The 13,105-nt window shown below is 40.8% G+C and overlaps 1 protein-coding gene across 1 annotated transcript in view; it reads left to right on the plus strand.

The window, feature by feature from the left end:
* Nucleotides 1-13,105, plus strand: part of sorcs1 (sortilin-related VPS10 domain containing receptor 1) — a 237,437-nt gene that overhangs the window by 199,779 nt on the left and 24,553 nt on the right. Inside the window, exons 15-18 of the mRNA XM_078267920.1 lie at nucleotides 2,083-2,200; nucleotides 6,296-6,429; nucleotides 9,138-9,251; nucleotides 12,653-12,824. Of these exons, the coding sequence (XP_078124046.1) occupies nucleotides 2,083-2,200; nucleotides 6,296-6,429; nucleotides 9,138-9,251; nucleotides 12,653-12,824 (538 nt within the window). The remainder of the gene's footprint in view (nucleotides 1-2,082; nucleotides 2,201-6,295; nucleotides 6,430-9,137; nucleotides 9,252-12,652; nucleotides 12,825-13,105) is intronic.

Raw genomic sequence — 13,105 nt, forward strand, 5'->3', positions numbered from 1 at the left:
GTTCTCGAGCACAGAGCCGCTCAGCTGGCAGACATACCATTAGTTTTCATAAGACCATCATGCAGTGTTTTCTTATCAATTTGTACTCATTTTTACAGTAAGTGCCTGTCATGGTCGGATGCCTCCAGAACTAATTGACAGATTGATTGTGATAAATATGCTGTGGTATGAATGGTGAGGGAGGTCATTGCAGAAAAGCACACCCACTCAATTTAGCCAGTGATGGAATATTTGATCTGTTTAGTCTTGTAACCTTGGATTTTGTTCTGTTTTGGACCATTGAAAAATATGAATATTTATTATGATTAAGCTTTCAGAAGAAAAAAGTTAGCGCTTTTCAATAACAACATATCAGTTGAAACTTGCTATACAAAGAGGGAAGGGGAAAACCACGTAAGATGTACTGTAAGGATGCCAGATTGAGCATTATAGGGGAAGGCTGGCACTTTTAACAAATCCCATGTAAAGTCCAACACCAACAATGTGTTGAGGGTCCAGTATGCTCCGTCAAATTCCTTGTCACATGGTCAAACAGCTTTTAAAAATCCCCTCCCCCTTCACCTTTCTGGCTGCATCCTGTATCTTCTGTAAGTAACAACAGGTATAAACACTTTGTCCCAACGTGGTTGTCATACAAACTAGTTCTTAGTCCATCTCTTGATACTCTACAACTAGCCCATTGTTTCCAACAAGTCCTCTAAACCATAAGACCACATCGTGGTGTGATTTTTGTCCTCGTACCTAAATCAGTCAATCAATTTATTTGTCACGTGAAATCATATAAAATACAATTCCTCATACCTAAACATAATGGTCGCGGTTTAAAAAATGTTGTAAACATTGTGAAACGGTCGCAGTTTGGTTAGCTTAAGGCACAAAAAAACTATGTGCTTAAGTTTAGAAAAAGGTTTGTGGTTTGGGTTAGTACATTTGTTACGTTACTTCACTTCCGTGCGTACGTACATGACGTAATTACGCATGTGACTGAGAACTTATATATATATATATAGAATAGTTCTGTCTGTTCCGTAAAGTTAAAATAACTTGCTGTTTACTTTTATTTTCAAACGGGACAAGAACACCAGTCTCCTTGGTGAAAATAATACCATGTCACATGACTTCCTGCTTTGCTCCTGTCATAATTACTCCGACCACTAGAGGTTGCCACCTAACACTCAACGCTAAATATGAATCGTTATTGCTGCTTGTCCAAACGACCTGTGGCGTCATTTTTCACAGTCCCATTGTTTTCGACTAAAGATCTTTAATCTTTAAGAACATGTACTAGCTTTCAACTCTCTGAATCACGGTCTTCCTCAGCTGATTGAGTTTTTCATTTAAATAATAAAGGGAAAATGTACTTAACGTACCCCCTGTGACCCCCCCCTCTCATATGTACTTGTATTTACTGTTGTGTAGTTTAACTTATAATATATTATTATTATAATATCATATATTAAAAGCCTTGTCTTTTTGTTTTGTATGTAAACTAAATTTACTAGTACTAACAAGCTGTCAAATACTTGAAGTGAAGTAAAAAGTACAATAATTCCTTCTGAGATGTAGTGGAGTAGAAGTAGAATAAAAAGAATAGAGTCCAGTAAAGTACAATTACCTCAAATGTGTGCTTAAATACAGTACTGGAGTAAATGTATTTAGTTATATTCCACCACTGGGAGCAAACAGTGCATTTGTTGGGGGCTATTTTCAGCTGTGGATCAATGCACATTTGGTGCTCTAGTGAGTAATAATGGCACCAGGATGGTGTATAGGATCAACTTCTATAAACTACAGTGTGTGTGTGTGTGTGTGTGTGTGTGTGTGTGTGTGTGTGTGTGTGTGTGTGTTCATGGTGATGAAGGAACATGTCACGAAGTACAACAGTGTGGTTCATTGATTTTAAACAGTTTTTGGACAACAATGGAGCTCTAAGATATATTTTAATGATAGGATCAAGTCACTGTTGGGTTTGGTCTTGTAGAATTATTTGAAAATAGGAAAAACAGAAATATCACCTAATCCTTCAACGTCTGCAGCATGTTTTGTATATAACCAGCAGCAGCATGCATGGCTGTTTTCCAGGATCTTCGGCCACGTCAGTCATCGCTCGGAGTGGCAGCTGGTGAAAATTGACTTCCGGTCCATCTTCAACAGGAGGTGTACGGAGGCCGATTATCAGACATGGCACCTTCTCAACCAGGTACGGCCCATGCCAGCATGGAAATAAAGACTGGAGTTGTTTATCACACAGCCTTAAAATATGTGTAAGGGTTGGTGGAGAAATCTACATCTAAGGCTCAGATGGAAGAGAATCTTAAACTAGCTAGACTTGTTTTGTTTTATTGTAGAGGCTTAACAGCCAACATGCTTTTTATGTAATATATTTTTATCAAATTACCCTTAAAGTAAGCGATGCATCACAATTTCTATTATATTTGGGATTTTTTTTAAACTTGTAAATTGATTTGTATTTTAAAAAATGGTTCTGCTGGAAATAATCTATTGCTGTGTCCAAAATATGTGTTCAAAATTGACAAAAAGAAATATAAACATATGTATGGAAGACAATATGGGCCACATGTGAAAAATGTATTTGAGTTCTGAGTTTTAATTCAGAATTCTTAGGCTACATTAACATTGTTACGTTTTGGTTTTTAAGCGTTTGAGTTTGGATCCCAAAGTGATCTCGGTGCACCAAGAGTTTTTATCTCTAGCAGAAGAACTAATCTCTGTTCAAACTAACACGCCCAAACCTCATATCTCATCAACATTCTGGTATACTGGACATAAACAGGAGGCAGACTCCGCCCACTGCTGGTAGTTGCCATGGTAACATTAGTAGCTTTATCTCAGAGAATGAGACGTCGTGACCGATGAGACCCAATCAGGAGGAGAAACGTTGGCGTCAGTGTCGGCGTTGCCAAAGGTCTCCGTTTGGAGCCGTTGAGACGGCAACACAACCCCGCAGATTCCAAACCAAAACGGGTCAGAAGTGTTTTTGAATGTCTACAGTTTACCAAAACGTAGCACTGTAAATGTAGCCTGAGAATAAAGTTAGAATTCTGAATTCTGACTTTTTTCTCAGAACTCAAATACATTTTTCACATGTGGCCCTAATCCTCTTCCGTACATATGAGCTCCAGGGCAGAAATGTAAAGGCCCTCATATGTAGCGGCAGACCTCCACAAGGCTCGTGTTCATGTTACAACTGTTTCAATGACATTTTGCAGATGAAGCCTAACTGTGCTGTAAGTGCTGCTGTTGGTTGAAAATATTTTGTTTGTGCTGCACATGAAGGGAGGCTGTCTGACTCTTTTCCAAAGCCTGCTTCCACGGCAGATCCACACTGACTCTTCTGTCTGCAAACATCATACACAATATCACAGGACAAAGGATGCTAAATGTTATACTGTAGGAAACCATCACAGGAAACCTATTGTTCTTCAAATACACATATAGTAAAAGTAGATCTCAGATGCCCAATATCAATCAGTACGAGAACATTTTTGAGTCTTTGACTTTTCAACAAGAAATGTTCAGAACCATGACTTCATATAGAGGCTCTGGTTTAGGGGCCCCCTGACCCCTTTGGCCCCTGGGCCTGTGCAAAGTGATGGATAACTTTAGCTATGTCCGAAACCACTCCTTCATTCACTTCATTACTTAGTAGTTCACTTTATATTGAGCTGTAAGTTGAGATTTTACAGACATATAAATCATCATTTCCCATCATCACTGACAGGTGATTTCTGATCCAGCCTTTAAATCAACAGCAAGGCATTACAAAAAGTAGTACTATGCACACTTTTCTGTTCCACTGTGTGCATTTTCTTTGGATGCTTTTATATAGACCTTAGTGGTCCCTAATACTGTATCTGAAGTCTCTTTTATATAGACCTTAGTGGTCCCCTAATACTGTATCTGAAGTCTCTTTTATATAGACCTTAGTGGTCCCCTAATACTGTATCTGAAGTCTCTTTTATATAGACCTTAGTGCTCCCCTAATACTGTATCTGAAGTCTCTTTTATATAGACCTTAGTGGTCCCCTAATACTGTATCTGAAGTCTCTTTTATATAGACCTTAGTGGTCCTCTAATACTGTATCTGAAGTCTCTTTTATATAGACCTTAGTGGTCCCCTAATACTGTATCTGAAGTCTCTTTTATATAGACCTTAGTGGTCCCCTAATACTGTATCTGAAGTCTCTTTTATATAGACCTTAGTGGTCCCCCTAATACTGTATCTGAAGTCTCTTTTATATAGACCTTAGTGGTCCCCTAATACTGTATCTGAAGTCTCTTTTATATAGACCTTAGTGGTCCCCCTAATACTGTATCTGAAGTCTCTTTTATATAGACCTTAGTGGTCCCCTAATACTGTATCTGAAGTCTCTTTTATATAGACCTTAGTGGTCCCCTAATACTGTATCTGAAGTCTCTTTTATATAGGCCTTAGTGGTCCCTAATACTGTATCTGAAGTCTCTTTTATATAGGCCTTAGTGGTCCCCTAATACTGTATCTGAAGTCTCTTTATATAGACCTTAGTGGTCCCCTAATACTGTATCTGAAGTCTCTTTTATATAGACCTTAGTGGTCCCCTAATACTGTATCTGAAGTCTCTTTTATATAGGCCTTAGTGGTCTCCTAATACTGTATCTGAAGTCTCTTTCCCGAAATTCAGCCTTGGTGCAGAATTACAGCCAGTCCCACAATGAGCTTTCCTTAGGATGTGCCATTTCTGTGTCTGTAGCTATTGAGGAGGAGAGAGGGGGGGGGGCTTGTGTGTTAGCGCCATCCTGTGGTGTTCAGAGGACGAGGCTCTGAAACACCACACAGTGTTGGAAATGACAGTAGAACAGTAAACTGTAAACAGTCAGTTTCACTGGAACTCCTTTAGTAGGTGTCCTATAACACCCTGCAGCCAATCAGCATCGAGTATTCACCCAGACCATGGTCAATTTCAAAATGAAACGTCAATTCCAACCACTAAAGTGTGTGGAGCTGCTCTTCTCTGTAGCGCTGCAATGTCTTTTTTGTGATTAACTATTTTTTATTTTTCGTTATACAAAACATACAACTTGCAAAAACACTTCCAGAACCAGAGCTGTTAAAAAAAGTGGGCGGTCACTGTTGAGCTCTATTTGTTTGGCAGTTGAGTTTAAATATCAACAATCTTTGCGCAGGATCACTTACTGCACCTTTCAGGTTTGGTTGCTCGCGCCAGGCTTCAGCCTCAGGCTAGTGTGTGATCAGTGGCTGCTTTAAGCCCGGCTGTATAGTGAGCGGACTGAAGCTATACATCTCTCAGTCTCCCAGAGCACTTGTGCAGATTATCCAGCCATTCCTGCTGATGATCGGAGTTAACCGACTCCTACCCCCCTGCATACATTAAAATAAACCTGCCCAAAAAGCAATCAACCTGGCCGTGCCTGAAGCCGAGCCAGAGGCTCAGAGCGTGCCTTTATTCACCGCCGCGTTCTGTAATTGGTTTGGACACCCATATGCTCAAAGCAGGCTAATGATCAAAACATATAGCATGAAAGATGACAAGAGTCCAAGCCAATTACAGGGCTAAGCCGGCTAAATGTAGAGGCACTGTAGGCTGCTGCGATAATAAACTGAACACTACAGTACCTCCAAAGAGAGGACAGTGTTTGTGTTAAAAAACCACTGGGAAAGTGACTAACATTTTCAGAAGCTGGGAGTCTATTTGTGGATCCAGTCAGATGTTTTTAAGCATCTCACTACTGACACCTAATGCACAAAGACAGAATGTCCCAGTCATAAAGAAGAGAGCAGCAGTGTAGCATGGCATTGCTTTTTTTTTGTACTCCCAAAACTCCTGATTTTATATTTACTTGAAACGCATAGATACCAAGGCTAAAAATGGATTGGGTGCTGGCAGCTTTTTTTGCGACTGCTTATTCTTATTCGTTAAACTTAATATCACAGATAAAAAAAATCTCTGAAAAAGAACTCAAGCAGCCCATTCTCCAGTGTGACACTCGCACGACAGGAACAGTTGTTGAGTTTAGCACACCACACAGCACCAGGCCATGAAAATATTCGCTGAACAGGAATACATGACGAGCGGAAGCTATGCGAGACAACGGCACTGTTCACACACAGTGGGATGCACACACACACACACACACACACACACACACACACACACACACACACACACACACACGCTTGCATCGTGTAAATTATTTATGGTGGCAAGTTACAAAAAGCAGCTCATTTTTTAAAAACTCTCTCCTCTCCGTTCGCTCCTGAAATATCGGCCCGCAGGGTGAGCCGTGCCTCATGGGAGTAAAAAGAATCTACCGGAAGCTGAAGCCCATGTCCAGGTGCGTTATGGGAAAAACATACTCTGTGTCCATGACGTCGAGCCCCTGTGACTGTACAGAGGCTGACTTTGAATGGTGAGTATACTTTTTTTTTTTAACCATCACATATCCAGTCCTGTTTGCATTCCCTCTGTGTTGTTGTTAAAGGGGAATTCCACCAAATTGTACAAAGCAAAGCCAGTTTACCTATCACGATGAGTGTTAATCAGCCTCGGACAGGTTGTATAATGTGCTCTGTGACTCTACTGGAAGCTTTTTGAAATGTGAAAAAATAAACCTAATGAGGCTTGGAGACTACACAGAGCCTGGGTTACAAACAGGAGCATGGAGTTTGAAATATGGGGGTGTTGACAAGGCACAGACGGTTTAATGAGACGCATTTTAGCTGCAGTATGGGGAACGTAAGATACAGGGTTCAGGATTTTGATCTAAATTTGGAACTAAAAGTCAGGATATCTCGGCCTCAGTGCTCCCATTTTGACTGTTCTATTTTGAATCTGTTTCTTGTGAGCCCCCAACTTTGTATATAAGAAATCAATGATGCACTGTGTGTGCTGACGGATGTCACACAAATTGGAACTTTATATTGCGGCTGCCATTAAAACTTCAAACAGAAAGAAAGCAAACTTTGTTTGTAAAGTAAAGTAAAGTTTTCCGAGTTTTCGAGTTGTCTAACCACTCTCTGCAATTTAATTTTCTTGTCACAGCTGTTAGGGGCTCCTGTCTGTGGCACCCAGCCCTGGACCTGTTGGTTCCTGCTAAAGATGTACAGTAATATCAATCCTTAGAAATGGCTCACAAATCAGTAGTTGAAGGCTAAATGATTTCCTAAAACAGCTGGGTACTGTAGTTTTTAAGAGGTGTATATAGCGCATTTGTGGGTGAATACCCATTTGCCCCACTAGTAGGAATCGCTTGTGTGTTGCATTGTGGGACAGTAGTGTACACTGAGCAGTCGCATACCAATCAGAAGGTTGGTAGTTGGATCCCTGGCCCTGCAGTCCCATGTCAAAGTGTCCTTGGGCAAGACACTGAACCCCGAGTTGCCCCAGTTGCTGCTCCATAGGAGTGTAAATGTGTGTGAATGTTTATCTGATGAGCAGTTCCTCCACAGCGCTGCGGAGAAGGTCTGGCTAGTCCACGCAGCATTCCTGGATAGGAGAAAAACGTGCTCTGGTTTATTGGCATTTCTTTAAACCAATCACAATCATCTTGGGCGGGGCTAAGCTCCGGATGGAGCCACGGGAAAAATGGTCTCAGGAAGGAACTTGTTTTGGTGGAACATGTGTACGTTCTAAAGTTGTTTTAGTCGTTCAACAGAAAACTCAGATTGGACAGATAGTCTAGCTAGCTGTCTGGATTTACCCTGCAGAGATCTGAGGAGCAGTTAACCATAGTCCTCACAAATCCACCAGAGGTTAGAACTGATAGTTGATGGTCCCTATCAAATAAACCAATAAAGAAAAAAAAGAACGCCAACACAAAGGGCGAGGAAGGGGACGGACATCCGGCCGTATTTCGGTGGAACCTGAACAATCCCAAAAAATGAAACGGCGTCGATATAGACTATTCCTAACCAATATAGTCACCAACAAAGTCATTATTCATTAAATGAATGGATTGCACCTGAATATGGATGATAATTCACAGATCAGTGTATCAGTGCTTGTAGCTGCTGCTGGTGGCTTTTTCTGTTGCACGTGCCGTTACAGAGAATGATTTTCCACATGCTCACAACCCACTTTCCTTTAATCATCAGCAGCAGTAATGTCGCTTTTTTTTTCTCTCACTTTGGTCCCAGATCTGCAGGTCTCTTGAGTGAGGCAGCTCTTGGAATATGCACCATCAAAACCATAAATCAGCAAGCCTAATAGCTTTCATTAACAATCACAACACTTTTGCATCTGTGTGCATGTCGCACTAATTGGGGCAATTTGTCCCTATCATTTTGGGGACACAGCGCTGCTCTGCCTGTTAATTTGTAGGACAAACAACTTGTGGCCTGTGTTTAAAAAAGCACCAATGAGGCACAGAATAGTCAGTGTAACATCAGTGGAGACATAAGATTACGTTCATTTTACATGTTTTCCACAATTCGGTATCCAAATTTCCAATATCTAGTCTCACATTGCCAGACCTTCCTGCACAGCGCGCTGGAGGAGGGTCTGTCTAGTCCACACAGCATGGAGAAAATATGCTCTGGTTTATTGGCATTTCTTTAAACCAATCACAATCGTCTTGGGTGGCGCTAAGCACGGTGCCTCTGCTAAATAGCCTCAGGAAGGAACTTGTTTTGGTGGAACATGTGTACGTTCAAAAGTAGTTTTAGTCGTGCGAGAGAAAACTCCGATTGGACAGATAGTCTAGCTAGCTGTCTGGATTTACCCTGCAGAGATCTGAGGAGCAGTTAACCATAGTCCTCATAAATCCACCAGAGTTTAAAATTACAACACAAAGAAAGCGGTAGGAAAGAGACATCTGGCTGAAAATGAGGGACATAGGCGGAATTTCCGGCGGCACCTGAACAATCCCGGAAGTAGAACGTCAATATAGACTATTCAATATCCTTTTTAAGCTTGGAATATTTTGTTATCTTTTGATTGATTTGTCTGGAAGTAATATCAGTCAGTTTACAAGTACTTGAAAAAATGCTTTTCTCATTTTAGAATTGAATTTTAAACAGCCTCAGGAATATTTGCATCTGTCATTGTGTCTGTCAGTTTTTCCTCCATGGTTTCTGATTGGATAACTTTCTCTGTTTTTTGTCTGCTTTGTCATTACAGTGACTATGGCTTTGAGAGGCGGACCAATGGCAAGTGCACCCCTGCCTTTTGGTTCCATCCGTCATCCATGTCCAGGAGTTGCACCACGGGGATGTCTTTCCTTAACAGCACCGGGTAAGCACAGGACGACGGCAGACTAGAATCAGCACACATATTCTCAATAGTGACTCGCAGGCATTGGGTAAAAATGAGCAGTGCGTTTGAGTTGAATAGCAAATTAATTAATTAGTTTCTCAGGGACAACAAGGACAGGCTGAGGAAAATGTAGGCTGAATGATCAAACATGCCATATCAGAGTGCTAATGATGTAATCTACTGTGAGTGAATTAGTGTTTGCAAGTCACGTTTGAAAAAGCTGTAAATGAAAGATTCCATATCAGTGTAAGGGCGCTTTCACACCAATAGTTCGGTGGACTTTTCATTTATCATTTGGTTCGGTTTGCATTCACACTGCATTTTTTCAAACACATCAAACACTAAACACACGTCACGCGAATAGGCTATAAGATCCAGGTCAAATGCAAACAGTTTATGCTTGCCCTGATGAAGGCTTCAATGGCCGAAACACGTTGCCTTGTTTTAATGATTTAGACAAGAAATAAATGAAGGCTTTTTAAACTTTGCCCTCCCGAGTGCCTCAGTGTCCTTGAACCCTTGTAAACCTGTTGTAACTTCACCCGTGAATCACACCGGGTTCACCGAACTATTGGTGTGAAATAGTTCACCAGACCAGACTACACCATTGTTTTGTCTTTCACGACAGTCACTATGTCACACTAGACAGACATGTTGCCAAAACATCTTGCTGTGTCTTGGACAGAAGAGTGGCAACACTACAAGTGCGACACCGAGCGGCCCCCAGACTGATTATCGCGTGCTTTCGTAAAGCACGAGTTCATAGGTCGACACTTTTTTTTTGTAATCAAAGTTTTTATTGTTTTTCCATGTGAGAAACACACCACATTTAACAACATGTAACAGCACTTACCACAGACTATACAGCAATCTGGGCAAGAGAGACAGAAAATCAACAACAACAATTCACAATTAAAACACATACACATGTATGTCTGTTGGCTGAGATTGAATTAGGCTTGATAATAATATTAATTATGGGGCACTAGTCAGTTCAAATTGAATAAAATGCAGGAAATGAGACCAGACCTGGTAGAATTTACCCCTACCATCATTCAGTCTTGCAATAAGATCTTCAAATGAGGCTGTCTGTCATTAGCTTCAGCTAATGTGTCTGTAAAACTAGAATTACTAAGAATGATTCGTACTGCAGTGATAAACCCAGTTAGTGTCAGAGCAGACTCTGCTTTAGAAACCTCTGGCGGCAAAAGGGACCTATCTCCAAGTAGACACAGCTGGGGAGACTCTGGCAATGGTGTGGCTAACCAATCGGCAATAGTTTTTATGATTTGTTTCCAAAAAGGAAAAACCAGGGGGCAATCCCACAAAAGATGGAGGTAGGATCCTCTGACATTCATACACTTCCAACATAGATTGTCCTTCATTAATCCCATTTCATGAAGCTTGACTGGTGTGTAATAATACCTGTGAATAACCTTGTAATGTGTGAATTTGCTAATCGCATCCCTCACCAGCCACCCTGCATTGGAAACCACCTTTTCCCATAACTCTTCCTCAATGTTTGAGTTCAAGCCCCTCTCCCATATTATCAGGTCGACGCTTTTGGTGGAGCAGCAGCCTCTCAAAAACTCACGAAAATCTTTTAAACTGACCGTTGTCAATCTGAAATAAATACAGATTCAGCAACTACATGGTCTCTTTCTCGCTTAAAATGTTTTTAGAAACACGCTTCGGTGAACTATTTTCGTAAAGTCAGAGATCGTATTTTGAACAAGCTGCAATTATGAAAAAAGCCTATACAGGCACTGTGTGTATCTGTCCCCCAGCAGACAGCAGCCGTAGCGTCCTCCTTTTTCGCCATGTTTACATATGTGCGCCGGAGAGGCAGAGAGCGCTCTCTCTTCCTATTGGTCAACATCAAGGAACACGTCGTAGAACATGTCACACTAGGCGGAAAAAGACAAACAATTCGGTCATGCTAGACTTCCTGCGTGGTGGCCGTGAAGCGTCCCAGACGTTACATCGCTGATCTTTGATGATGTCACACTACGAGAGGTAAAGACACACGTTTGTCGGTCACGACCCTCAAATTCAATTTATTATTATTATAATTGGGCACGACTTTGAATGTTTGTCTGCGACGTGTCTGTCGGGTCAAAATTGGGCTGAATTCATGTAGTGTAAAGTACGATGGCTTTTCCAGATTATTCTCTCTCTGACAAAAACAACCTCACCTCATGGTCCATTTAACAGCTGCTCTCCATCATGTCAACGTTCAATCCAACATGGTCAAGAGGTAGGGCTGAGCAAATCATCGTATGTTGATCTTTTCCATTACAAAAACAATGTAATCAAGAAAAACTATTGTTTTGTAAGTAAACTCTTAATTTGTCTTGTATTCTGTGTTATGACACTGATTCATGGCACATTTATTTTGATCAAATTTATTTTAGTTTTTCTTTTATTTGCGTTTTATTCATTATTTCTTTTCAAGAGATTGTGAAAGTGCACTACAGTTGATCTTGTTATTTAATACTATTTAAACATTTGAATATCATTTTTATATTGTTTCTTCAAAGGGGAACTCAAAAAGACGAGAATCGTGTTAAATAAACACGATTTCAATATTAACCCAAATAACTGTGATTATGATTTTTTTCCCATAATCGAGCGGCCCTAGCAAGGTCTGAATGTGATCAGGGAAAGAGATGTTCATTTGAACTACTTGACACATTTCTGGGCAGACAGCTCCGCCTGCTAATGAAAACCATGGCATATGCAGCGTTGGGAAGGAAATGTAATAGATTACAGATTACTAGTTACCCTGTAAAATATTTAAGTAATGTAACTATTTTAATTACTTCATGGAAGTACTGTAAGAAATTACATTTGATTACTTTTGGATTATTTTTCGAACAAATTAAATGAAAATGAATTACATAACGTCGTTACATGTAACTAGTTACTCCCTAACACTGGTCATATGACTGAACGACACATTCTCACTCTCCCATCGCGTTAATTACTTGATCATGTGCCTTTGGCATTTTTTATTCACGCTAAGTCTCCTTGAGCGTCGGGACTCTTGACGTCACTTTTTGACGCTCTGGGTCGGGACGCACTGACTGACACAACAACGGCCCAGTTAGGTTTAGGAAAAGATCATGGGCGGGGTTACAGAATGTATGTTTCAGGGGCAAGAAAGCGGACACGAACCCCGGTCTCCTGGGGGAAAGTCCTGTCCTGTTTGACCCATCCACCTCCCAAACCAACCAAAAGTGTCCCTGTTCCCCTGGATAATCTACAGAACGTAACACACTATGATCCATGTCAGGGTGACAGAGTGTGTGTTCTCCTGCATATACTGTACTGTATCTGTATCTACATCTTTAAGCTTTGTGTTTGTGTTTCCACCCCAGCTACAGGAAAGTGGTTTCTAACAACTGTACAGCTGGAGTGAGCGTGGAGTACACAGCCAGGAGGCAGCAGTGTCCCGTCCAAGCACCCAAAGGTCTCCACCTGGTCACCAGCGAGGGCACGCTGAGCGCCACACTGGGCACCAATGTCACCTTCCTGCTTTTTCTGGAGGAGGTAAGCTGTTGAAAAGCTTCATGAACTCAAGTAAATCTTATTATATTATCTAGAGCTGCAAAGATTAAATGATTAATCGGTTAGTAGTCCACTAGTAAATGAATCGCTAATCGCTAATAAAGTATTTTGATAATGGATTCATGAGTCATTTTTATGATAAAAAGTCAAAGTTCTTTGTTTCCAGCTTCTTAAATGTGAAAATGTTCGGTAACACTTTACTTGAAGGTATCTACATAAGAGTGATGTACTTAAAGTATTAAAAATACTCAAAAAATACAGAA

Source organism: Sander vitreus, chromosome 2, assembly GCF_031162955.1.
Source record: "Sander vitreus isolate 19-12246 chromosome 2, sanVit1, whole genome shotgun sequence".
Taxonomy (NCBI): domain Eukaryota; kingdom Metazoa; phylum Chordata; class Actinopteri; order Perciformes; family Percidae; genus Sander; species Sander vitreus.